Below are 27,352 nucleotides of genomic sequence, written 5' to 3'. Positions count from 1 at the left end.
AACATTACTTATATTAACATACACAAAAAATACAAACTTAATTATCTCAACTATCCAGTAATACAAAAAAAAAAAAAAAAAAAAAAAAAACCACACACAAAAAACAACATTTGTCTTTCTTAAGACCACTCAAATTGACTGCCTAATAAAGGAATTAAGTATAACTGAAAAAACTTGTTGGTTAGGGAATAATTGGAGCCTTCCTTCAGGTAAAACACGACTGCTTTTGTCTACAAGCACAGCCAAACTCAACAAAAAAATGAAAGCTCCTCTGGGCTGCTTTAAGACCTCATAAATAAAATAGAAATTTGGGGAGGAGGGGGTAAACCTCAGTTCACGACATTTCTCAGTTTAATTAAGGTTAACGGTAGAAAACACATACAGGACGACACTTCTCTGAGCAGCTTCCTACTTGAGTTTTGCAAGTTAGCAAATTCACTGCTTAATGTTATGGTAACTCTGATGTAGGTCAGACTTACAGTAGCAGAATTTGTGGTGCGTTTCCCACCTCAACAACATTGACGTCTTTTTATATTACTCACATTGGCTGGCGCTGGCCGAAAAAAACTTCTAATATCCCTCCTTTTCGGCGGCGGTGGAAGAGGCGGCATGTTGTATAAGTCATCAACCAATCAAACGTGCGTTTGAGGAGGAAAAAAAATGGACGAACATTCAGCAAGTGAAAAGTGGTAAATATAAGTCTGAACTAGGGCTGCAGCTATCTATTATTTTAGTTGTTGATTAGTAGATGAACTACTTAGTTCGAATAATCGAGTAATCGGATAAGGAACATGGAAAATTAAAACACCTGAGCAGAGCCTCAAATGGTATAAAAAAAATTTTTTTTTTTAAATCTATGTGCAACAATAGAACAATTGGCTAACTTACGTAGCAAAAGTGCGCTAGCTTAAATGCTATAAAACTTTTTTTTTTTTTTTTTACAATATTCTTAAATGGTTCGGACACATATTCCCACAATAAAGGGCTAAATATAAACTAGATAACAAATGCATTAAAACAAACTTTACCTCAAACAAAAACTTAGCTTAAGTTGGTCTTAACATGGAGCAGCTGGATTCAGCCATGTGAAATGAGGCAGACAAGAGGACAGAGTATCCACCCAAATCAATGAGTAAATGCAAACTCTTTCCAAATAAACCATTGCAACGCCACTTTAAACGAATACTCGAAGCAGCATAATTTAATTTGAATTTTTTTTCTAATTGAATACTCGAGTTAATCGATTAATCATTGCAGCCCTAGTCTGAACATGAGAATTATTCACTTAGTAATTGTAGGGTCAATTCTATCCTTACAACATATGGGAAGGCAATCTAAATTACCTATATAACTGAACTCATTATATAATGCAAATGAGGTTGCTTAAAAGTTGGTGGGGACAATTTGAGCACCCTAAAAAGTTGGTAGTTTTATGTTCCTACTGTCCCTAAGCAAACCTACTGTAAGCCCATGCCTTAACAGATCACATTGTTAACCAGTGATTCTAATCTTAAATGTATTTGTTCAAAGTTTTAAGGTTACAGTCTATTGTTTAAAGGGCTGGCGAAAGATTAGTAAGACAAAGAATTTAAGCCATTTGTTGTTGTGCCGAGTACTTCTCACGATAATCACATTTTAAAAAATAACAGATCAGAGCTGGTCTCGACAGAAATCCTAAATTGGCCAACCAGCCAGTTTGAAACAGATAAGACTACAAACCACTAAAATGTTGCCTCAAAACCATGACTGGTTCAGTGTTACAAAACTGTCCTTTTAGAAGCATGAACTTGACTAGTTTGCAACACAACCACTCAGTGACCTTCAAATTTCACGATACAGACAAAACACTTACTTTGCTTTGGACTCAAAATGACTGTGCAGCGTGACACTCCAAGAAACAGGCTGACAATGACCAACCAGTAAGATATCTACAGACTTTATATTTCAGATATATTCATGATCAGTTCGGTTGTCACACAGACTACATTGATTGTTTTTACAATGAAACAAAGGCATACTGTGACATATAAAAATGAATATACAATATTGGCCAGGAGAAAAAAAAAAGAACCATAATGGACCTGTCGTAATGTCTATTTTTATTCTTTCTAAATTAATATTCCTGGTCCTTTGACATTAAATTACACCTGTGGGATCGCTACTCGCAGCTTCCTTCATGCTCGGACCAATGGGTTTTATCTTTCTGTTCACTGTAGGAGCTAAAACAATAGAGTAACCCGGCTTGAGGCGGGGCAGTGTGAGCTTCAGCTTCATCATCATTTCCGTGCTAGTGCGGAAAGTAGAGTTGAGGATGGGGTCAGTGTTGTGCAGCACCATTTTTTGATAGAGAATCTCACAGCGGATGGCCTCTCGCTTCCCCTGCCTGTTCAAGTCCGCCACGCGCAACATCAGCTTGTCGACATCCTGCTGGGATCGACACGGCCCCCCGTTCCTCTCCACGGTAGCGCTGATGTAGTCCAGGTCCATGCTTTCCTCATAGACTTTCTTGACAACCGGACGTTTACCCATGTTCTGCCGTCCACGCACTTTTACCCAATTTGCCTCAGCGTTGGCATCGGGAGCTGGATCTTCAGAGGTATCATCTGAATCGGACGAAGTCAACTCGTCCGAGCTGTCCGAGTACGCAGGGTGTCCGTTGCGTTTTTTCCTTAAGGGCTGGTTGTAGGGATAGTCTGCCATCAGGACGCCAAACTTACAGCTCAATAGCTTGATGTTCAAATCAGACGACGGGACTTCGGAAAAACATCCTCCCGGCAGGAAGTCCATCAGATGTTTTGCGGCGATGCTAGTGATAACTTTGATGATTTTCTTTAATAAGACCCTGATGAGATCTCTGTTGGTGTGCAACTCGTTACAGTAGTGGTACACGCCAGTGTAGGTATTATCATGTAGTGGGAATTGTAGGAAGACATTTGTGACATTGTCAGGCACCATCAGAGTGGAAGGATCTTTGGACCATTCCAGGAACTTCTGGTAGAGACACAAAAGGTACTGGCTGAAGAGGGAGTATTCGCCCGCGCTGTTCAGGAGCGCCCAGTAAGGGCCCACCACTTTGCAGTAGATGATAGCGAGAACGCACGCGATGCTCTGGATGATGGGATCGCTGGAATCGAGGACCAAGCTCTCGAGGAGCACATTCGGGACCTGGTCGTTGTTGAGCGCTAGCATGTCTGAAAAGAAGAGTGCAATCTCCTTGTGGTGGTGAATGACGCCGGCGGCGGCCTCGAAGTAGCTGCTGAACTGAGTCATCGGCTTCCTGACTAGCAGGGATGGGTTGTTCTTCTCCTTGCAGAAGGCCACCCAGTGTTTGCTGTAATTCAGCAAAGCACCCTTGCAGGCGGTCAGCATGTCTGGGGCCATGTGGATGAAGCGGGAGGTGGCGCTCTCAGGTAAGTTTATCACCTTTTTGAAGCGTGGGTTACAGTCCCGGCCGAGCTTCGCACCCCGCGATTGAATGATCTCGTTCTCGAACGCTATGATCTGCTGCTCCACCATGTCGTGCATGTCCACCAGGAAATTGGCATTGTGATGGAAAAAAAGCACCGGGGAGGCCAGAGTGACCTCCTTGTGGAACGAGAAAAGCAATTTTTCAAACATTTGCATGGCGGGGTGCACCTTGCACGTGAGCGCGTACTGATTCCTGAGGAGTTCAAGGGAAATCTTTTTGCATTCTTTGGTCAGGCCATGGTGTATCCTTGACAGCTTCTGAACAGACAGCATGGCCACATCGAGCAGAGACGGAAACACTTCTTTTTTCGCTGCAGATATATCGGATGTGTCCCCAACATTCTCACCTCCACCGCATTCCGACACTTGTGAGACCTTCTCAGACTCCTTGCTAAACGAGATTTCGTATTCGTCGCATTCTTCCTTAACAATCGTTTTGTCACAAGGCAATGACTGTGAGCGCTTCTTCACAAATGTTTTCTGGCTGTCTCTCGCTTTCACCAGCTCAAACGGACTTTGGAGCATATTCTCCATTACAATGTTCCGCCTGTGACTTCTCGTGTCAGAACTGTGGTAGCACATCTTTAGCTTTTTGATCTTTTTTTTAAGTTCTTTGTAAGCTTTTTGAATTTTGTCATCTTTGCAGTATTCCGGGTTGAAGTTCCTCAGCCAGGTGACCAAGTTGATGGGGGAAACCCTCTCCCTGGACACAAAGTTGCTCAACTCTAGGATCAATCCGTTGGTGACCTCAATGGACTGTGCCTGCTCAGAGAAGTCTTTCATTTTCAAAAGGTGGTCTCTTTCCACACCAATGCTGTCACATATAGGACCCACAAAGTTAAAGTTAACATATGATTCCAGGAAACCCTGCCTGGCTTCGCCCGTCAAGCTCAAGGTGGTGGCGATTCCTCTTTCGATCAAGCACCGAAAGTCGGCCGAATGGTAAGATGGGAAAAGCCTCTTCAGCCAGGCGATTAAAGAGCTCCACGGGAAGTTGTTGTCCTCCCTCATGAGTCCACTTTGAATCAGCAGTCTGTTTTTGCAAAGTTCTCTGTCCAGATCCAAGCCTTCCCCTGTCTGCGGGCCAATAAAGTCTGCCACCAGCTTCCAATAAAAATCATCTCCTGGTAAAAAAGAAAAAAATGCAAATCACACACTGAGAAGAGAATATTGAGACAAATATGCTGCTAGGAATATAATGCCTTCGAACTTACTCAAATTTGCTTCAATTACAGCTGCTTTTTCAGAAAGAGAGAAATTGCCTCCAGGCTCCATTGCCAGCTGTTTTTGAAAAGAAACATTGAAAGTTACTTTTAATTACTACATTAGTGTTTCACCAAATACTATATTTTTTGGACTTTAAGACGCTATTAAATCCTTTAGATTTTCCCCAAAATTGCCAGTGCATCTTATGTGTGAATTATGGTTGTGTTTAATAAATTCAAACCTATTTCGTTGGCGCATACCCGTGTTATACTGAGCCAGTAAATAATAATATACCATAAAATCATTATTATGTTAAAAGACCAAAAAAATTACATACACAGTATATTTAAGCACCAACACACTTTGTAATCAGGTGCACCTTCTGGATAAAAATCAACTTGTTCATTGATGGTGTGCTTTATATTCTGGTATGCCTTCTAGTTCGAAAAATACGGTACTTGGACCAAAACAAAACTAAGGAGTATTTATTGATTTAGGTGAAATGCCCATTGCACAAAAAAAAAAAAAAATCAAGTTAAATAGGTTTTACATTTTTTATTTTTGTCCTTTAAGATCAACAAAATTAAGACTGATTAGGGTGATTTCACAAAACCAGGAAGAAGGATTAAGTCAGTAAATGCTGGTCATTCCGGGTGATCTAAACCTCAAATCGGTTCCACAAAAGCAACGTGGTTTCATACATGTCTGATTCTGGATAGGTAACTGCGGTGACTGAGCCCCAACAACTAGCCTGCTCAATAGCAGGTTTAACTCTGCAGATAAACTTAATCCTGTGCCTCTACTGGGTAACTCTGCTATCAGTCGTCGTCTTCTCCAATTTATTAATTTCGACAGTCAAAACACATGCATAGCGCTATGCTGCCTTGTTCTGTCGTACTGTGTGATGAAGAGGAGAAAATCCACCAAAGGTGATTTCGTGATAAATTTAAAGAATTACCTTTTTTGAGAACTCCATTCCTAAATCTTTAAGTGCTTGTAAACATAAATTCTCTATCAGCAGAATATAGCACACAATGTCAGTACTGTCAGAAATTTTCATTCAGAATTACCATACACAACTAACTACGTTTAAGTATTTTAACTAGTCTTTTGATTTGTTGTTATTCATTTTTGTCCATTATTATTTAAATAGGTATGATACCTTACAGTTATGTAAAAACATCCTGCATGATCATCAAAGGGGAGGGTTGGGGGTTGTTATTTTTATGTTGCCACAAGATCACAAGGCTAAGACAGAACGGTTCCATATATTATTAAAAATGTGTGTTAACTTTAGCAATCTTTCAATTCTTTCATTTGGTTTCAGCCATGAGTTACGTTTGATACTATACTAATAAAGATTGCGAAGAGAGCCCCACCTCCTTCAACTTTAGTTACAGTTCCTATGGAGTACATTTCATTAATCTACCACACATGTTTAGGCTTCTTCCACATTAAAACTAGTGCTGCAACGGTTAATCAATTAACTCAGGTAACTCAATAAGAAAAAAAGCTTTTGCTGCTTCGAGGATTCGTTTAGTTAAGAGTGTCGTTGGAATGGGATGTTTTGAAAGTGTTTGCATTAGGTTTTATTGAGTTGCTTGGATACACTGCCCTCCAGTGGCAATAGTGAATATGACATAACTTGTGGCTCATGGCTGAATCCAGCTGCTCCCTGTTAAGACCAACATAAAGTTTTTTTTTTTTTTTTTTTTTAGCTAATATGTTTGTTCATACATTCATAATTTAGTTTAGAGGTATATCGAGTAGTTTTTTTGTGGGAATATGTGTTTGAACGATTAGTTGAGAGCTTCCTTAACAAAAAAAAAAAACAAAACATTTTAGAGCATTTAAGCTAGCAGACCTTTGCAATGCTAGTTAGCCAATTGTTCTTTTGTTGTGCTTTGATTTTATAGCGTTTAAGATAGCGTACTTTTGCTATGCTAGTTAGTCATTGTTCTTATATTGTACTTTGAGCCTCATTTTTTTTAATACCATTTGAGGCTAAGATTGGGCATTTTTAAATGCATTTTGCTTATAAAATGAAAGAGCAATTCTGCATAGTTTTAGGAAACGTGCATGTAATGCTCTTTTGAAATTGCAATCTTGGCAAGTCAAAATAAATTATTGCTAGCATTAACACTTGTTTTTTTTATAGCTCCAAAAATTTATTCTGCAACACATAAAATGTTCATATTCCAAATACCGGTACTCTTTTATTCGAACTAATTGATAGATTAATCGATTACTTAAATAATCGATAGCTGCAGCCCTAATTAAAACGGTCCGCTATTGTATGGCGGAATTTTTGTCCTTTTTTTTAGCAGCATTTTCTTTTGCTCTTTGTTTATCCTCAACATCCACACCAGGCTTGAATTAACTGCGTCTCTTCATCCTGGCACAGCAAACGTGCAACTAATTCATCCCAGCAGAAAGTGCCATTCGGGCCAAGTGAAGCTGCAGCTTCGTGATTATCCTTTATTTCTTAAGCTTACTTTTATGCAATAACCCCCTGGTTTTTCTCCTAATTACAATAGCAAAGAAAAGTAACGATTTTGCATAATCTGTAGTTAAATAAAAGACGTGATATGGCGCTTAGACCAAAAATTTGGCCACCAAATTAACGCATTGTATCGTATCTGCAAATGTTTTTGGACAATAAAATAAAAAGAAATGCTTTTTTTTTTTCAATTTCGGCTGGTATTCCACAATTTTTACTTATTTTTTGTTCTTTGCGGTGGCATCGTTCCAGTATCAGTTAGCAGGTAGTGTAATCAACATTTGGGGATCGTGAGAACACAATGGGTTACACTACATTTAATACAATACACTATTTTAGACTGATTTGTTCTAGTGTCTCTGGGATTGGTAAGAAAAGGTGATCTCAAACAGGCACAAAAAACGTCAAGTAGTTTTTTAAGTATTCCTCACGTGCGAAGCTAACGTTAGCATTACTGTTTACATGAAAGACATATCAACAGTCGGAAATTTCAGATCGTAGCATATGCACTGATGTCGCTAAGATCTTATATAAATAATAACATAGGAAGGCATTTTAAAACATATGAAGTAGTTTTACCCCGAAATGTCCAGCGACAATTAAAGCGTCTTTTCGCTTGCTGTCCAGCACGGAAGTTAAAGCAACGTTGTAATTGGAGTGTTGATGAAAAGCGGGTCTTTAGTTGAGCTTTCCACCAATCGCAGGAAACGATTGTTTTGTAAATGGACTCGATACAAGGATGCGGAAACATACGTGTCTACGTGGCGGCCATCTTTAATGGGGCAGGATTTCGTTTATTTTACTGTCACGTCAAAACACTGGCGATTAATACAGTGTATTTTACTAAAAAACGAGTTCATGGTAATTTTGTTCTTTTTTATTTGTTATATTAAGGTATTTTATTCTTTACGGATTACAGGCCTTTATCCTATATCCTCAGAATTTTGTAGTCTGAATGAATGAATGAATAAATGCTTTATTTTGGAAATGAGAATAAAAATATTTTTTTAAAAATCAAACAAAACCAGTTATAAAACTTGAGATAACAGCAACAATATTTAAGACTATAATAACAATAATTAACATAAGAATTTATTCATTGTGTCCAAAAAGGAGTAGGATGAAGCACTTGCTTATTAAAACCTACCCCCCTTTTCTATATTCCTCAGTTATATCAGTCAGCCCTATTTAATTAGTCCTCATATCAACAAAGAAATAATATAACCATATACATAAGATGCAAGAGAAACAAAAAATAAATGAAAAGGACCAGCCAATAACAGATATGTGAAAACCCCCTATATTAAAACCCTTCCTCTTCCCTATAGCCTGTGAAAACCATGTGTTTGTACCACTTCCTAAACTGGGTCATGCTTGGACATTGCTTGAGCCCCTCATCTAGCTTATTCCACAGCCTCACTCCACAGACAAACACAAAAACTTTTTAATGTAGTCCGTACCCTCTGATGCTCCAAGTGAAGCTCCCCCCTCAAATTGTAATGACCTTCTCTGTTAAAAAAACAATTTCTGGATATTGCCAGGAAGTGACATGTGGATAACCTTATACATGAGCTGAGTTGTTTGAAAATGGACCAAGTCCGTGAGTTTTAAAGTTCTGGATTTTAAAAATAATATATTAGTGTGATCCCAATAACCAGCATTATGTATTATTCTTATGGCTCTTTTTTGCAAAAATGGATAGTCAATTTATTGTACATTTATAAGGTTTACCCCAGACCTCTGCACAGAAGTATAAAAATGGCAGGATTAACGAAGAGTAAAGAATGTGGAGTGATATATTATCAATAATTTGCTTTGCTTTATCCAGAACTGAAATGCTTCTTGCTAATTTACTTTGTATGTGTTTTATATGAGCTTTCCAGTTAACCTTGTCATCAATTAAAACCCCAAGAAACTTGTTTTCATAGAACCTTTCAATATTCACCCCATCTATCTGTATCTGTACTTGACTATATTTATTGGGGCTGCTAAATAACATGAAATTTGTTTTACTTAAGTGTAATTACAATTTCTCTCTATCAAACCATGCTTTTAGTTTACAAATCTCATCAGAAACCTTCCCCAGGAGTTCATGTAACCCCCCCCCCCCCCCCCCCCCCCCAAGCAAAAGATACTTGTGTCATCTGCAAATAAAACTCATTTTAGTTTGCTTGAAAAGTTGTATGTCATTTATGTAAAGAATAAACAGTTTTGGACCAAACACGGAACCCTGAGGCACGTCACAAGCAATGTCCTAGCATGATGATGCATAGTCACCCAACTTCACAAATTGTTTTCTGTTACTTAACTCTTCACCCAGTGTAGTACCAACCCCCAATCCCATAATTTTCAAGTTTATTGATTAAAATGTCATGGTTAATAGTGGTAAATGCATTCTTTAGATCTATGAATATTCCAACTGAATGTAATTTGTGATCTAGGTTAGTGATCTCCTCAACTTATTCTATTAAAGCTAGTGATGTTGAACTGTTTGCCCTACATCCATACTGACCATCAAAAAGTAAGGTATATTTACTGATGAATCTACCTAATCTTTTGCTGAATCATTTTTCCAGAATTTTGGAAAATTGAATAGGCCTGTAATTTGTGAAGTGGTGTCTCTTCCCAGTCTTGTGAAATTTCATTTTCTTTGGAAATATACCCGTTTGAAATGACTCTCAATGACCTTTTTCACAACTCTTATGTCAATGTCATTTAAGTCAGTGGGTGTTTTGCCTTTAAATGTATTTACCGTATCAATATTTTCTTCTTCTACAACTGCTGTAAGGAACATTGAGCTGGGATTCCTTTTATTGAGGTTTTCATTCCACTCCTCAGATAAACTTGCATCTGATTTTTTTTTTTTCTCTCTATTTCTTTCTTTAAAACCTACATGGCATACGAAAAGTAGACAGAGAATTAAAAAAGTTTTTTTTTCTTTTACCTGTTTATCCGAAGCTCTTGAAGTTTGGACAGCCAAAGGCACAGCATTTGGTTTCAGGAGTGGATTTTGATCTTGAAGCCTTTTCCTGAAATCGGTTGTTGCGAAATGGTCGCTGCAAATTCTCCAATGTATTATTTTTTCCACTGGTGTGTTTATGTCGTAGCCAGCAGCAAGTAACCACAGTTTATATTGTTCCTCGTTCTTAATAGGGAATGTGTGGAAACTTTGCTTTGTCCATTTTTTCTGTCTGTTTTCACATCCTTTGACTGCACACATCACCATGTTGCCGTCGCAGTGCGCATCTAAAAAAAAAATAGTTCTGCATAATGAAAAGAATTACGGCAGTTTGATATGACATTGTTTTGGCCGCATTGATATTCCGAACAATGATCTGCATTTTGAATTTATTTGACTGTTAGATCTGTTAATATCGTTTTATTGGCATGCTAGCAAACGCCGTTGACTCGCGCTAGCTTAGTAACTAACAAATAGCCTAACTAACAAACTGCACGGAAATTGTGGAAACCTACTCCAGCGACTAATTAAACCTTGCTACTTCGGAAATTAAGACAAGGTCTTACTGGCGTGGAAGGATGGGCGAGTACTGCGGCGGGCCACAGTCTGTTGGATGTACTAGAAAATGTTTACGGATGTGATCAAGCGACACAGTGACAGCAGCCAATCATATTGCCGGAGTGCATTTGTTTCAGCCAATGATTTTGCACCAGGGCGTGTCCTGCCTAGAACCTTGTGGAGTCATAACACTACCCGACGGTTTCCTTTATCTTTCAACGATTTATTTTAGCAATAACAGTAACCACAAGAACAGAGAATTGTCCCACGAGCATTGGATTGTAACATCTCGTAAAATATAACAAGTAATAGTGTTCAAAGCTGGTTCACAACTATTTGAATAGAGATTTTCCCAGGTTGTTACGTCGCTTGTTATTGCTTGTCTTCCCTAGCTAGGAGCTAGCTTAAGTTACTTGCAGCACAGTGGTGGTTTGAAATTTACTTATTTATTATTGGGGTTTTTTTGACAAATTGGTCTGAAACCTTTGAAGTCTGATAGAGTTATATAACCAACTGATGATCCCGACACAACTTCGAGGTGAGTTAACAACATATCTTCATTTGAATGCAAACCATTTGGATGCAAGAACAGAAGAGATGTGCGATGAGTTCTTATATGATGTCCAGTTGTGTATTTTCGATTAACTGTATTTTGAATAAGGTCAAAGCAGGTGAGAGGGATTTACACTAGTCCAGTGCTTCTCAATTATTTTCTGATACGTCCCCCCCAGGAAGAAGTAAATGTCTGCCCACCCCCCAACTTTCTGCCGCCACTGTAAATAGTATCATTTGTCTTTAAAATTATTATAAGCACACCTCTGCGTGTCAGTGCGTGACATTGTTTCCTTGTTAACATTTAAATAGAAAACATGGATCAAAGTAGAACTTAACATGGTTTTAGAAACAGGAATCACTTAAAGCGCATCAATTTGCTTGAATTAAAACAAAAAATACCCTCAAGGCACATTTTTTGACATTTGATACTGAAAAATAAAATTTAATAAAATCAAGAAATGATAATAAATTCATATTGAATAGCAACACTAACTCAGAGCACAATATGTCAAACAAAAATAAAACAAAAACGAGTGTCATTGGACAAAGGACAGTTTTTTTTTTTTTTGTATTTGCAGCACTTGTATCATCCAGCACAGTGTTTTTCAACCGGTGTGCCGCGGCATACTAGTGTGTCGTGAGAGATCGTTAGGTGTGCCGCGCGAAATTATCCAATGTCTTAATAATTTTTTTACGTCGTCGGGCGGAGTTACAGTAGGAAGGAAAGAGTAGGTAGAAAGTTCTTGGTCGTGTGCAGATGACCGAGGTATTGTTCGTGTCGCGTTAAAGAACTGCTCGGATTACTAGCCATCAGCCACCTTGCTGTCTGTGACAATGTGGACCTCAGCATGTCTACTGTACATCATTTGATTAGACTCGTCAAGTGTGGATATACACAAAAGTGTCCTTTCCATTTTTTCCATATGTGACGACCGTCAATCCTCCCCCTGTGTTTTATTCCAACACATTGTCGAGGATCGCAAAGTGGCTGATGGCTAGAAATTCGAGCAGTGAATGCCACAAAAGCAGTGCCATGGTGCAAAGCAAGCTTAAACGTCACCTCCAAACGAAATACCCGTCGCTTCAAAACAATCCGATGGACTATTTTGTTCGCCTTTGCGAAAACACCAAGAAATAGACAACTTTTTTGAGAAAACTACAAAGGTAAATGAGAAAGCCCTCATATCCAGTTACCTTGTTGCTGAACTCGTTGCTAAATCCAAAAAGTCCCACACTGTGGCAGGGACATTAAGAATACCTGTCTGCAAAGCCGTTGTCAGCAAGATTCTCGGCTCTGATGTTGTTAAAGACATGGCTAAAATCCCCCTGTCTGATCATTCTGAGCTTTTCAAGCCTAACTGCTATAAAAAAATAAAAATAAAAAAGATACTGAGAGCTGTTGAAGAATATTCCTGCCAGGATATCGGTTTTGTGTTTATATAAACAGGCTCAAGTTTCACAAAGAGTAAGTATAAATACTGAGAAATTGTTTTTTGATTAAATATACCGTACAGAAAGTAATTTTGGAACATTTTTTGGTTTGTGGTGTGCCGCAATATATTAAACATGCCGTGACTCAAAAAAGGTTGAAAAACACTGGTATGCCACCTTGTATGATGCTAACAGTGCTCACTAGTTCATTGATGTAGCACTAACAAAGCGGGACGATTGTTGCCAATATTTGGCACGTTTTCGCTGAAAAAAAATTCAAGCCGCTTATCAATGTGATTGGGGTCTAATGTCTTTAAGTGACGTCTTCATTCATTTCGCTTCATGTTTTCTGCTGCCAAAATTTTTGGACACTGTAAATACAGTGGGGCAAATAAATATTTAGTCAGCCACTAATTGTGAAAGTTCTCCCACTTGAAAATATTAGAGAGGCCTGTAATTGTCAACATGGGTAAACCTCAACCATGAGAGACATAACGTGGGGGGAAAAAAGCAGAAAATCACTGTTTGATTTTTAAAGAATTTATTTGCAAATCATGGTGGAAAATAAGTATTTGGTCAATACCAAAAGTTCATCTCAATACTTTGTTATGTACCCTTTGTTGGAAATAACGGAGGCCAAACGTTTTCTGTAACTCTTCACAAGCTTTTCACACACTGTTACTGGTATTTTGACCCATTCCTCCATGCAGATCTCCTCTAGAGCAGTGATGTTTTGGGGCTGTCGTTGGGCAACACGGACTTTCAACTCCCTCCACAGACTTTCTATGGGGTTGAGATCTGGAGACTGGCTAGGCCACTCCAGGACCCAGAAATGCTTCTTACGAAGCCACTCCTTTGTTGCCCTGGCTGTGTGTTTGGGATCATTGTCATGCTGAAAGACCCAGCCACGTCTCATCTTCAATGCCCTTGCTGATGGAAGGAGATTTTTACTCAAAATCTCTTGATACATGGGCCCATTCATTCTTTCCTTTACACAGATCAGTCGTCCTGGTCCCTCTGCAGAAAAACAGCCCCAAAGCATGACGTTTCCACCCCCATGCTTCACAGGTGGTACGGTGCATTTCAGTATTCTTTTTCCTCCAAGCACGAGAACCTGTGTTTCTACCAAAAAGTTGTTTTTTGGTTTCATCTGACCATAACACATTCTCCCAGTACTCCTCTGGATCATCCAAAGGCTCTCTAGCGAACCGCAGACGGGCCTGGACATGTACTTTCTTCAGCAGGGGGACACGTCTGGCAGTGCAGGATTTGAGTCCCTGGCGGCGCATTGTGTTACTGATAGTAGCCTTTGCTACTGTGGTCCCAGCTCTCTGTAGGTCATTCACTAGGTCCCCCCGTGTCGTTCTGGGATTTTTGCTCCCTGTTCTTGTTATCATTTTGACGCTATGGGGTGAGGAGGGAGTTGAAAGCCCGTGTTGCTCAACGACAGCCCCAAAACATCACTGCTCTAGAGGAGATCTGCATGGAGGAATGGGCCAAAATACCAGCAACAATGTGTGAAAAGCTTGTGAAGAGTCACAGAAAACGTTTGGCCTCCGTTATTGCCAACAAACGGTACATAACAAAGTATTGAGATGAACTTTTGGTATTGACCAAATACTTATTTTCCTCCATGATTTGCAAATAAATTCTTTAAAAAATCAAACAATGTGATTTTCTGTTTTTTTTTTTCCACATTCTGTCTCTCATGGTTGAGGTTTACCCATGTTGACAATTACAGACCTCTCTAATATTTTCAAGTGGGAGAACTTGCACAATTAGTGGTTGACGAAATACTCATTTACCCCACTGTATACCAGTCTTTCCTCATCTCCCACTGTATTAAAAGTGAAACCAAACGCTAGACACCCTTTGTCATACTGTATTTCTTCGTCTAAGCTTTCGGAAGACTTCATTTAACCTGCTCTTTGCTGTGTGCTCTTGTTTAATGCAAAAGTACTGTGCCCACTCTGAAAATGAAAGTGTCACTGCCACCCACTGAGTGGATGTGCAATTAAACATTATTCTAATGCGTCAAAAAAAATATGTTATGCGAGGTCACATGCGCCCCCCCGGGCTCGTGCCCCACTCTTAGAGAAGTACTGCACTAGTCAAACGAGGAAGTTATTGTGCGGATCAAATGTTCAACAACCGAAAATTGGTTATATTCCACTAATATTTCTTAGCTAAAATAGTAGTAGTAGTAAGAGTCTTGGATTTATTACCTATTCACTGTAAATGTTTTAAGTAAGGCTCACAAACCCAGTAATATATTCCCCTTATGTCTATTTTTCAGATTATTTATGACCGGTGCTCTAACATATCAACAACAAAGCATTTTGATGATGGCATCCTTTGATGTGGCTGGTAAAGATGCTCTGGCTTGCACATCCAGTCAGCGAGACGATCAACCAAAATCCCAAAACACCTCGCTGAAGAGGAAAACCACTAAGCCTAAAACCCGAAAGGTGAAAAAGGCCCGCGTTAACAGTGTCAACTACACAGTTCACGAGGGAGAAGACATGCTGCTCGTCATACCCCACAGCACTTCAGGATACGACGGCTCCGACTGGGTCCCCAAGAAGAAAAAGAGAGGCACGAAAAAGGTTACTACAAAAGGAACTGGGAAAAGAAGTACTTCCGTGAAGAAGCGCAAACCTACTATTCGTACATCAGCTGTCAAGCAAAAAGAGCAGGAGTTGCTAACACCTTCATTTGTGTCAACGGAACCAAACGACCACAGATGGGGGCAAAATCTTCCCGAGGAGATTCTGGTCAATATTTTTAAAATGGTGGTTTTGCAAGATGGTGCCGTGCCTTTTCTCTGCAGGTATACCAATTTTTTTCAATTAAAATATGCTTTTTAAGATTGAATTATTTGCAATAACATGGCATTCCACAAAAATGAAACAGAGTGGAAATAACATGACAGATAAACACACCTTTTTAAATTGGTTTTTAAAGTATAATTCTTATTGTATCTATTGTTTTAATCTGCTAATGTAGTTTGCTTTGTTTCAACTATAAAGTGTCTTTGATCTTCTGTAAAGGAGCTCTACAACTACTATTTATTAGTTTTTATATAAAGATCTAACACACTTCAAAGTGGATGTCTTAATATAAAATAAGATAAAGAAAAAATAAAAGCTACAGTAAACCTTAATTCAACATTAAAGGGACTATGAAGAATTTTTTGAGTTAATTTGAAATACTTTTCTACTCAATGCATGCTCCACCAATCCCCTGATTAGTACACAGAGTCTTTTTCTTACCTTCAATAGACAGCAAACACACACCTGTGCACGTCCCCCACGGCAGCAGCACTGTTTCGCCGAGCCTCCATCCAGTTTCCGCTTGGCAAAAATACTTTTCGGACCCACTCATGTCTATCTAGCATTTTTTTTGTTTCTGGTGCTGATTTGATGGACCAAACGTTCGTTGCTTTACAGGTATGTTCGTGCTTGACAAGCACCGCGCCATGCACAGTTACGCTGTAGGCCAGAGGTTGCGAGTAAAAAAGTGACAAACTGTATAGTTCCTTTGTCTTTGTTTTTATCCTGCTCTTAAAAAAATTAGATGATTTACAATGACCCTGCCGAAACAAAACAAAAAAAGAAAAACAACGTTTATAACACTGTCTATTTCTGCTGTTCTTGGCTAGGATGGCAAGAGTGTGCCGCTTGTGGAATGCCGCTGCCGCCACTCCTTCCCTATGGCGGAGAGTCTCTGTCGGTCACTGCTTGATTGCACCAGCCAAAAGTCAGCTGCCAGCAACGCAGAATCGAATTAAAGACACAATCAACTGGCTGGCACAGAACAGGTCTGTAACTTGTTGGGATTATGATCAGTTGTTTTATAACAGTTTATTGTATGAGTACATCATTCATTTATTTTTAGATTTTCCCAGTTGCGCGATTTCTCCCTCCATCACTGGAAAACAAATGTGGACTACGCAGTGGATGTAAGTCAACAAGTTTACAAAAGTGGTTCCTTACACATTCTCATTACAAAATCTGGGGTAGGGCGTCAATTACTCTTTTTTTTTTTTTTGGCTCTTCACAGCAGTCGTTGACATTGTTTTCATCAGCGATGATCACGACAATATTTAATAATTTTTTTCATGATGATTATGTGATGAACACGAGCTAAAAACGTGTCTTGGGAGACTAAAACACAACGAAACAAATACCAGTTTTATGCCACATAGTTTCTGTCATATGTTCACAATGCGTGACATTTTCTTTTTGTACATGTAGTAGGTCAGCCTGCATCGTTGCAGTGTTTGGGTCGTGTCACTCATGTTTAGGATGTACTTCAAGCTAGGCGGCACTCCTATGGTCTGTACTATGAAGCCGGTTTTCTGGCTTAGCAGAGTAACTTCGAGAGTAACCTCATCACGTGCAGCCTATCTTCCCAGCTAACCGGGACTACGAAAGGTGGATATGTTGGAACCGGGGAGTGTTGCCATGGCAACACACGCCACACGTCAAACCTGGTCGTCTCAGAGTTAGCTCTTGCTTAACCCCAGAATTCCAATGAACCAGGCTCTATTTAAACAGCACTCCTCCGCGGACGTGTCCTCTTGACAATGACAGCCGTACCGCCATTGCCGGGTACGACAATGGCGCGCGGATTGTGAGGGGCTCTCTTCGGAGGGCACCAGTATTTAGAGACCGCGTACCCAGACGATGTTTTCCATGAAAGATATAGAATTTCAGCTGAGGGAATTCATTACCTGTGCCAATTGACAGAGGCGGATGTCTCTAATGTAACCCGCCGAAGTCAGGCCCTCACGATCAAGTAGAAAAAAATACACATTTTTTAATAAAACAACTACAAATAAATAAACTAAATAAATAGTTTTTGAATAAATAAATAATAAATATAAATGATTATACACTATATATAGACCCTACTCACCTACGTCACAAAATGACGTGTCGCTGTATCCGGCCGCCATATTGGCCGTCATTTTTTAGCCCTATTCTCAATGGTTTCAATTAGTCGTGCAATTTATAGAGCAATTCATGGAAGCCCCGGTGTTATCTGACGCTGTAAACTCATTGGATGTCTTGCATAAAAGGCGTTATGTGGAAAAGCTTCAGTTTATCCATTCGCCAGATCCATATTTGATGCCTAAATCGATGTTTTTCGACCAGCTGTCTTCGCCATCGCTGCCTGACATCTGCTACCCTGATATTTACAACTATCTTGTCCACACAAAATCAGCCTATTCTCACGAAAGTTTGAAAAACTTTAAGAGCTTGGAGGCTTATAAATACTTCTTTGCTGGTTGGGTGAAACAGGTCCTTGTCCACGAAAATTCGCCCGGAATCTATCTTGTGCTCGGGAAGGTGAGTTATGAAATTTTCAATTCAAAATCTTTTGTTCTTGCTAACATCCACTGTCACGTCTAATGTATTTCATGTCATTTGTCAATGGAGCTAGGGCTTTTAATGTTTATATGGTTTAGCGATAGCACTCTCACTACATACATATATAATATGTAATAAATATGAAGTGCGATAGCACTACTCCAGATTTTCCCTAGTTGAATTTATTTTTTGGCTTTTGACCTCAATAGTGTAATTGTAAATTAATTGTATGACAACTGTCTCATTACCCCCTTATAATTATATATTTTCAGGTAGTTCATTCACAACGTCTGAGTGTATGTTGTCGGCGATTAGCCTAGCAATGATCTTAATTGTGGTTGTCAGCCCAAAACCCTCTCCGTCTATCTTCTCTGTTATTGCAACCGACCACCACACACACCTTCACCATTTTGATTAATAATGTTAACGAGCGGAAAAACACGCCATAATAGGAGGAATTTACGTAGCGGTAATGCATCAACAGTGACGAGTTGACGGACAATATGGCGCGGGGGCGTGGTTGTGACGTCATGTGAGTAGGGTCTATATGGCGGAAAACACAGACAAGACTGAAAAAGCAGTTACTGCTCTTGCACTCCTCTTTAAAAGAAACTGCTGTATTTAAAGCCAAAACAGCTGTTGTGTTTGATAGAACAATATGTCTATATGCTGCCATAGCAGATTCATTGCGCATTAAGCCCCCGAACTATTTTTAATTTGTTCATTTTATCCTGGAAACCCCCGTTTACAGACGTCGCGCAACCGCTTTTGTTTCAACCCAGCCATAAAACGAAGGTAATTAATTATATTTATTATTCAAAATGTCTGTCATTTTTAGCTTTGAATCATTAATTGATGTCTAATATTTTGTTTAAAAAAAAAAAAAAAACGACTTTAAAATTAAAAAATTATTCACTCGCATATTTTAAACTTTTAAACAAATGACATCACAATGAAAAAAATGGCGTCTGTAAAAATTCACAGATAATCTAACTCATAACTATGGCTTAATTGTATTTTTTTGCTACTGTCGTATTTTCTCTGATATGTTAGATGATAATCGATCCAAACAAAGAAAAATTGGAAAAAAAACATTTAAAAGGGTAAATATAGGAAAAAGAACATCTCGACCACTCCTTGACGTCTGCGATTTCTGCGTTGCGACCCTTGTTATATTACCATGTTTCACCCATAAAATCCCCCAAAAATCCAACTGTGGCCATTCACAGCTGTGGCTTGACACTCAGTGATACATGTTACATGGAGTTTTTGGATCGAAACAAGGTAAGTATGTGATAATATCTCGTTAAAGTCATGGCGTCTGTAATTCTGCTCTCGCGTGTTCTCACGCCAGATAGGGTTTTGCTGTATAAAAATCTTTTTTTTTTCAAAAAATGCCCTCCTGTTCAAAATTTTTCTTCCCCCAGAAAATTGAGATTTTAAGCTTTCCAATGATGTATCACACAATTTTGACAATTTTGAAATTCTCAGAGCGGAACTTCAAGTCACTTGAGTGTTTTCTGCCATATATAATATATATAATCTAAATAACTATAATATAATAAGTAAATACATTTTTAAGATGCTATACAGAAACCTGTGTCGGCTTCGCTGAATGTACAGTAAAAGAATGTGGCGCTTTGCTGTCATACGAGAAATATATTTAACAAACCTTTCCAGTGTTATTTCTTTGTGTAAATGCATTTATAATGATCATAAAAGTATGTTTACTATTTAAACGTTGAAAAGACTTGCGTTTTTTTCTGCCAACTCGAAGAGAATAAAATGAATGTCAAATCCACTGATAGAACTGACACGCAAATATAAAAGATATAAATATTTCTTGAATATGCATCTTACAGTCTTGTTTAACTGTGAGAATTTGTTACAAAAGACAGGCTTTAATTTGTTATCATTATGCACAGGCATCGTCACAAATGTGATCACAAAAAATGCAACCACGCATCGCATCCCTGCATTTCCTTCTTCTCGTGAGTCCTCACAAATATAACATAAAATTGTTGGTTGCACTAACAGAGAAGATGGAAGGAGAGACTTGAAGTTTTACCGTATTCCGAGGGATCCAAAGAGGAGAGCGAAATGGACGGCTGCTATTCGACGTGAAAACTGGGCACCAAAAAATCACCACAGACTATGTAGTTGTCATTTTATATCCGGTAAGATGCATTTAAGATATACTTAGAGGGTTTTGGGCTGACAAATAACCACAATTAAGATCATTGCTAGGCTAATCGCCAACAACATACACGTATGTATGTAGTGAGAGTGCTATCGCTAAACCATATAAACATTAAAAGCCTTATCTCCATTGACAAACGACATGAAATACATTAGACTTGACAGTGGATGTTAGCAATAACAAAAGATTTGAAAATTTCGTAACTCACCTTTCCAAGCACAAGATAGATTCCTGCCGAATTTTCGTGGACGAGGACCTGTTTCACCCAACCAGCAACGAAGTATTTATAAACCTCCAAGCTCTTGAAGTTTTTCAAATTTTCGTGAGAATAGGCTGATTTTGTGTGGACAAGATAATTGTAAATATCAGCGTAGTAGATGTAAGGCAAACAGGGCGAAGACAGTGGGTCGAAAAACATCGATTTGGGCATCAAATATGGATCTGGCGACTGTATAGAACGAAGCTTTTCCACATAACGCCTTTTATGCAACACATCCAGTGAGTTTACGGCATCAGAAAGCACCGGGTCTTCCATGAAATGCATTTTAAATTCCTCGATCAATTGAAACCAATGCTAGTACAGAGACAAAATGACGGACAAGTGGGCGGAACCATACAGCGAGCACGTGGTTTTGTGACGTCGGTGGGTAGGGTCTATACCGGTAATTAATTGAAAATAATGTACTTTTTTCCCCACTGAGTGTGTATTATCTAGGGCTACAGCTATCGATTATTTTAGTAGTCGATTAATCGATGAACTAGTTCGAGTAATCGGATAAGAAACATAAAAAAATAAAATACCTGAGCTGTGCCTTAAACAGTACAAAAAAAAAAAACAAATAAATGAGGATGTAAGTACGACAAAAGAACAATTGGCTAACTTACATAGCAAATGTCCGCTAGCTTAAATGCTATAAAATGCAATGGTTTTTTAAAAATTTGTATTTACTTTATTTATTTATTTATTTATTTTACAATGCTCTTAACAAATGGTTCAAACACATATTCCCACAAAAACGGCTAAATATACCACTAGAGGGCAGTGACCGGCGTTGGATACCTCTGTTGTAGACTACAATGAGAAATGAATTATTATCACCAGAAGAGAGAGCACCTTCTTGTGTCAATGTTCATTCAAAATTGTTGGAAATCTTTAGGTATTTTTAGACTTAAACTTTTGAACTTTTTGGGTGTAAAGATTTTTGAGTAAGCGTCAACTAAAACTAGACGAAATTTGTCTTGAGTTTTAATAGATGAAGACGAACACATTTTGAAATACTAAAATATGACTAACAGGTATTTTCATCTGTAAGACTAAGACGAAAATTAAAAGGGCTGCCAAAAACAACACTGGTCGCTAACCACTTAACTGTTAAGTTACTCTGTTAATGAAACTACCTGTTGTTAATGTAACAGTTGATGCAATCATTTTACTGGCAGGTGGTGTCGCAGTTCTGCCCTCAATTGAACACCCTCAAGCTCTCCTACTGTACTGGCCTGACGGAGGCGACATTCCAGAGCCTGGGTCAGCACAGTCACCTGCTGCGAAACCTAAATGTACTGTACACAGAAGTGAGTGGAGAGGCGTGAAAACACATGTAAAATACAAAACAACAGTTAAATCAGTGATTGTATACCTGCTTCTGTTACCGGTAATTAAGAATTGGACGATGCACTTAAACTCATGATATGATTCACCTCAATATGCCAAAGTCGCGATATGATACGTCATGATACAATATTAAAAAAAAAAAAATCCTGTACTATAAACGTATTTATTTTTGTTTCAGTTGCACATGCAGTACAGACTGCAGTCTAAAGCAGCTTCAGAACGCAATGGCGATTGCCTTTCATCTCCCATTTTGTGGCTTTCGGGCTATGAAAGAATATTACGTAAAGGCTAATGAAATACTTTCCAAAAAAATCTAAAAAGCTATTATTTCTAATGTGATTCTTATAGCACTTGTTTCATTTTGTTCATATAGTTACACGAGCGCATTCATAATATCTTCCTAAACAAATAGCAATAAAATTGTCAACACTGTTGGCCTTTCAGGCTTTAGAACCACTTGATAGCGCTATAGAGTAAATTTACCACCACAAAACTTTAAACTAACTTTCCTTGCAAGAGACAGACAACTGCTACTGTCAACACTGTTGTTAGACAAATATTGGTACCATTCCTCATGCCCTTCAGCATGCAATGCACCACTACAGATCCAAATAAGAGTTAAAATTCATGTTCTGTGCTAATTATTTCTTCCGTTACAGTTACTAATTGATATTTACTATTTAAGTTATTTAGTTTGTTGTTACCATAAGTTTGAATGACCTGCTATTACTATTACTACTACTATTACTGTACAGTGGTACCTCGACATACGATCGCTTAGACACACGATCTTTTCGACATCTGACGTAAAATTTGACACGCCATTTGTTTCTACATCCGACGACATGCTCGAAATATGACGACATGACAGCACAGTAAAAGAACCCAAGGCGGATTGTCTTGTGTGAGAAATCAACACAGGTTTCAAGTGATCCTCGATTTTAAAGACATGTAGGCTCTAATAAATCACAATTATTCTCTTGTATTAAAATATGTCGTTAGAAACACATAAAATGTTAAATCAATGGAAATATTTTATAATATTTAGTGCATATTTTGACCGATAGTTGGCGCCATGTTCTGCGGGCGCGGAGTGATGACGTAGATGATATTTTTCCAATCGTGTAGCGTGTGTACAACAACTGTGTATTACTGGCTTAACTCGCGAAGTAAAATGCCACGATGTGCTGCTTATGGATGCAATTTCGAGTCAAATGGAAACAAGGAGAGTGATGCGAGTCTCCACAAATTTCCTGTTGACAAGAAGAGGAGAAAGGTTTGGGAAAATGCCTGTAGACAAGCAAATCTTCCCAAACAACCAAGGCTTTGTTGTCGCCATTTTTCTCCTACCGCGTTTGAGGATTTTAGTAGATGACAACTAATGAAAGATCTCACCGGAGCGGCTAGATATAAGCGCAGACTAAAACCAAATGCTGTTGCAACTATTTTCCCGCACAAGAAGCCTCAGCCTGCTCGGATATTGAGTGAAATGCGCGCAATGAAGCGAGACGGACGAGACACTCTGGCCGCCCTCTTAAGCACCCAAGCCGCTCCTGTCGCTACAGCGGGAGGCGAACCTTTGGGCGTACCGCTAGTCACAGAGGAAGCTAATAATTCACCTCTACTGTCAGTTCATCAGGCAGTGTGTGTTCAATATTCAGCTAATATGAGTGATGCTGCCACTCAAACTGATCAAAGCACGTCCAATGCAATTCATTCAATGCAACACAAATGTCCCAACCCCATTGATAAAGCAATAAATTCTCATCGCCGGAATGGCATACATGTGAAGTCAAAATCCATTTTAGGGGACTCCCTCTGAAAGCTCATCGCGAGAATGGCAAGAGTGCCAAACAGTAATCAGAGAAAAGGGTGGCTACTTTGAAGATACTAGAATATCACACGTTTTTAGTTATTTCACCTTTTTTCTAAGTACACAATACACACGTGTGCGTTTGTAGCAAGTTATAACAGAATTCACCGGCGGAAATTATGTTGGCACGTTGTGTGGTTGGGGGGGGTACTTTGTGAAGGGAACAGCTGGAAATAACTGTTACCTTCCGCGGGTCGCATGCCAGGCAGACATTGCTATTTCTTGCAGCCTAAATGTCAATAAAACAACGCGGATTAGCTCCGTGGTTTGATACTCCGCATCCTTCCCTAGCTCGCCACACATTCATAGTTTTATTGCCTTCAGTGAGAGTTTATAATGTCAATGGTCAAGAAAATAAAAAGGCACGAATGCCAATGTGTTTTGGCCTGTACTGTATGTAAAGCATACGACAGCTCTGGATGCTAACAATCTACACAATTATATTGGAATGAGTTTGATGACGCAATAACTCACCTTGAAGATCTGCTGACAAAAACCTGAGTTCTCGACAACATAGCTCTCTCGCTCCGTTGTCATCGAGATGCACTTGCCGCAAGTACACCAGAAGTTTAGCCCAACTCTTGCCTCATCAGGTATTTCTTGCTCTGCATTTCGCCTTTGCTGCTCGTCTTGTGAACGACCGACAGTGCTGTCCTGCTCTTCACTTTTCCGCTCTGGTTCAAATTGGAAGGGACGAACTGACGAGATGTTGCTAATGAATGACACGCTGAAGTCCGGCAGCGGGATTTGTGACGTCACAGCACTGCGACGTCAACAACCATGGCGAACAATCAGTTAAAATAATTTTACAAATTTTATTAAAACGAAAACATTAAGAGGGATTTAATGTCAAATTATTATAACTCATACTAAGATGTATCTTTTAAGAATTACTTGTCTTAAAACTAGAGGATCACTTTCAAAAAAAGTTGGTACAGTTGGTGAAACAAGGAAAAAAGTAACGCTTACCTTTGAAATAAAGATGCAAATAATAGAAAAATAGGAGCGTGGTGTGCGCATCCGTGAACTGGCTCAACAATACAGCTCCACGGTCCTCTTCCGACCACCGTTCACCAGTCGTTATAAGTTAAGGTGACAAATATTATTGTGGTAACATCGCCAAGGAAATCGCCAGCTTCGTCACGTTTTTATTACGGTATTTATTTAAGAACTTATCCAACACAAAACGTCTGTTGTCCGCTACAGTTGACTGTGCGCCCAAGAAAACGAAAGTATTGTCTCAACCGCACTGACCTCTGTCACTGTGATGTCAGCCCTGCAGTGCGTTCAGGTAGGGCAAAAAAAGTCCGCCACATTAAAAATCAATTCGTTACATTATTTTCAGGAATAATTATTAATTATTATTCTTATTATTATTTTGATTTTTATTTATAACCTATTTGTTTTGCTATGTGTAATTGCCATTTGTACTAGTACCAGCAGTATTTATTAAGGATTTAGTGTAGGTTTTTGGGCTGTGGAACGTATTAATGGAATTATAATGTATTCCTTTGGGGAAATCCTGCTTGACATACGACCATTTTGACTTACAAACTAGGTCCTGGAACAAATTAACTTTGTATGTATAGGTACCACTGTATTTGAAAAGGGTAGAGAGGCCTGTTCTTCTGCTTACATAATGTGAGTGGAAACTGATCCATCCTGCCTCTTGAGCGCCACTTAATAGTCAGCGGCTACTTATGGTAAAGCTGCTGAAATAGGCCAGCAATTTAACTGAAATATTCATGGGCTATTTTGCCCAAGTCATTTAGCAGTGCATCTAGGCCAGGGGTCGGCAACCCAAAATGTTGACAGAGCCATATTGGACCAAAAAAACAAATATTTCTGGAGCCACAAAAAAATAAAAGCCTTATATAAGCCTAGTAATTAAGACAACACATGCTATATGGATCTACTGTATATTAGCCTACTATCAAAATGACTAAGTTGGCTACAAAGACACAATGAGCCTTCTATGATTTAATGTTTATTTTCCCTGCAGTGCATCCTACAGAATGACGCACCACGTGACTACTCTTTTGTACGATGCCGCCTCAAGTTTAACCTTATTACAATATAAATGAATTAGAAGAATGTGTCATGCTTGTCTTCCTACAGAAACCATATTAAAACAAAAAATACATTTCCCTGCCCCATCTTTTTCCATTTTCAAACATTTTTGAAAAAGCTCCAGGGAGCCACTAGGGTAGCGCTAAAGAGCCGCGTGTAGCTCTAGAACCGTTGGTTGCTGATCCCCAATCTAGGCTATATTTCGCGAGCCATTCTTCCCAAGCTCGAGGGGTATCGTGACGTTTTGTATCACGATATACTGCTAACTACCACAATACATCCTGTAAGTAGAGTTCACAACAGAGCTGTTTCAGACAGCCACCACCATGAGAAAACAGATTGAGTGAAATCATTGTTTTTGTTGCTGTACTTTAAGGCAGAAGGTCTTCCCAATTATCTTGATAGTCACGGTGCTCAGATGCAGCAACTTTGGTTCACTCATGGACAGAAGACCCACAGAATCCTCACCGCCATCTTGGTAAAGAACCACATTACGCTTTTCCGTATGCGGCGGAAGCAAAGCTTACTACACACTTCTGTTTTTAGAAAAGCTGTCCCAATTTAGAGTTGCTGGAGATAAACACAATGCTGGACCGTAAAATAGGTGAAGTTCGCATTTGCGTCCAAGCGCTACAAAAGGCTTGCCCCAAACTTAAGGTAGTAGATGATGAATATTGATTGGTTGATAATTGGTTTACAGAAAAGAAAAACGTCCTTGTTTTTGTCATCAGACATTCCGGATGCTGAATGTCAGCCCAATGCACAAGAATATGCAGGTATGGGACTCTCCCGGGTCCCAGACGGGTTTCCCTCTCCTGGAGGAGCTGTGCATCGCAACCGCGTCGCACTCCTACATGAATGACAAACACCTGCAAGACATACTCTTCGATTCTCCCCATTTGCGAGTGTTGGACCTGCGTGGTTGCTCAGCAGTCACATCGGCTTGTTTGGTGGCATTACCCTGTCTTGGTAAAGTTATCATTTTTACTGAATGCTTTGTTTTGTTTTTTCAAAGTAGGATTTTCAAATCTAGGTTAGGTTTCCAAATTATTGTCAGCAATGCCACCCCGCAGCATTGACGGTTATCATTGTAAATTAAAGTGCGCACGACAGGAGAAAAAAAGTCTTATATATTATTATATGATTTAGAATCATCTTTTGAGACGATTCGACTATATACAACAATTTAGCAAAGCGCAGATGAAGAGAAATCAGTCTTTTAATCTGCTGGTTAGCCACGCCTACCACTATAGGGCTCTAGCGTCCCCAACAGGTGGATGACGTCAGCAGAGTAACGATTTAAGCTGATTTAGTATGCAGCCTATTGAGGCGGAAATATTCCGAACGAGGAAAACGCGACGAGGAGAGACGCAAAATGTCTTTTTTCTTTCAGTCTCTCTACTACAATATTTTTACAGGATATTCTTTTTATCCAAGTATTTTTCCCCAATAGCTAAATAAATGGCATGGTAATGACAAATAACAGCCTTGTGCGAAATGGAATATGAAATGATAAGAATGCATTTATTCAGGACGACATGGCAA

At 39.1% G+C, this 27,352-nt stretch overlaps 2 protein-coding genes across 4 annotated transcripts in view; one reads left to right on the top strand and one right to left on the bottom strand.

The window, feature by feature from the left end:
• Positions 1 to 1,920: 1,920 nt before the first annotated feature.
• Positions 1,921 to 10,795, bottom strand: LOC130910410 (uncharacterized). Of its 2 annotated transcripts, XM_057827682.1 has the most exons (4): positions 10,700 to 10,795; positions 10,119 to 10,420; positions 4,683 to 4,749; positions 1,921 to 4,592 (listed from the first exon to the last, which is right to left on the bottom strand). In XM_057827682.1, the coding sequence occupies exons 2-4, from the start codon at positions 10,398 to 10,400 to the stop codon at positions 2,137 to 2,139; spliced, it is 2,805 nt and encodes a 934-aa protein (XP_057683665.1). In that variant the 5' UTR covers positions 10,401 to 10,420; positions 10,700 to 10,795; the 3' UTR covers positions 1,921 to 2,136. The 2 variants fall into 2 exon arrangements, with proteins under 2 accessions (XP_057683665.1, XP_057683666.1); XM_057827683.1 differs by lacking the exons at positions 10,119 to 10,420; positions 10,700 to 10,795 and adding an exon at positions 7,754 to 7,860.
• A 50-nt stretch (positions 10,796 to 10,845) lies between these two features.
• Positions 10,846 to 27,352, top strand: part of fbxl6 (F-box and leucine-rich repeat protein 6) — a 19,560-nt gene continuing 3,053 nt past the window's right edge. Inside the window, exons 1-8 of one of the 2 annotated variants that reach the window (XM_057827684.1) lie at positions 10,846 to 11,229; positions 14,974 to 15,507; positions 16,339 to 16,497; positions 16,575 to 16,638; positions 21,693 to 21,824; positions 26,184 to 26,285; positions 26,354 to 26,464; positions 26,539 to 26,776. In XM_057827684.1, coding sequence (XP_057683667.1) covers positions 14,981 to 15,507; positions 16,339 to 16,497; positions 16,575 to 16,638; positions 21,693 to 21,824; positions 26,184 to 26,285; positions 26,354 to 26,464; positions 26,539 to 26,776 — 1,333 coding nt within the window. In that variant the 5' untranslated portion in view covers positions 10,846 to 11,229; positions 14,974 to 14,980. The remainder of the gene's footprint in view (positions 11,230 to 14,973; positions 15,508 to 16,338; positions 16,498 to 16,574; positions 16,639 to 21,692; positions 21,825 to 26,183; positions 26,286 to 26,353; positions 26,465 to 26,538; positions 26,777 to 27,352) is intronic. The other variant, XM_057827685.1, reaches the window with a different exon arrangement.

This window comes from Corythoichthys intestinalis, chromosome 22 (assembly GCF_030265065.1).
Source record: "Corythoichthys intestinalis isolate RoL2023-P3 chromosome 22, ASM3026506v1, whole genome shotgun sequence".
NCBI classification, from domain to species: Eukaryota; Metazoa; Chordata; class Actinopteri; order Syngnathiformes; family Syngnathidae; genus Corythoichthys; species Corythoichthys intestinalis.
This window is presented reverse-complemented; position numbering and strand designations above follow the sequence as displayed.

What these genes read in the sequence shown, in the direction of transcription:
- LOC130910410 (XM_057827682.1), bottom strand. Translation starts at nt 10,400, where the DNA reads ATGGTGATGTGTGCAGTCAAAGGATGTGAAAACAGACAGAAAAAATGG. An exon ending in CAAGAGCTTCGGATAAACAG is followed by an intron (nt 4,750 to 10,118) that starts GTAAAAGAAAAA and finishes TTTCAAAAACAG; the next exon opens with CTGGCAATGGAGCCTGGAGG. An exon ending in TGTAATTGAAGCAAATTTGA is followed by an intron (nt 4,593 to 4,682) that starts GTAAGTTCGAAG and finishes CTTTTTTACCAG; the next exon opens with GAGATGATTTTTATTGGAAG.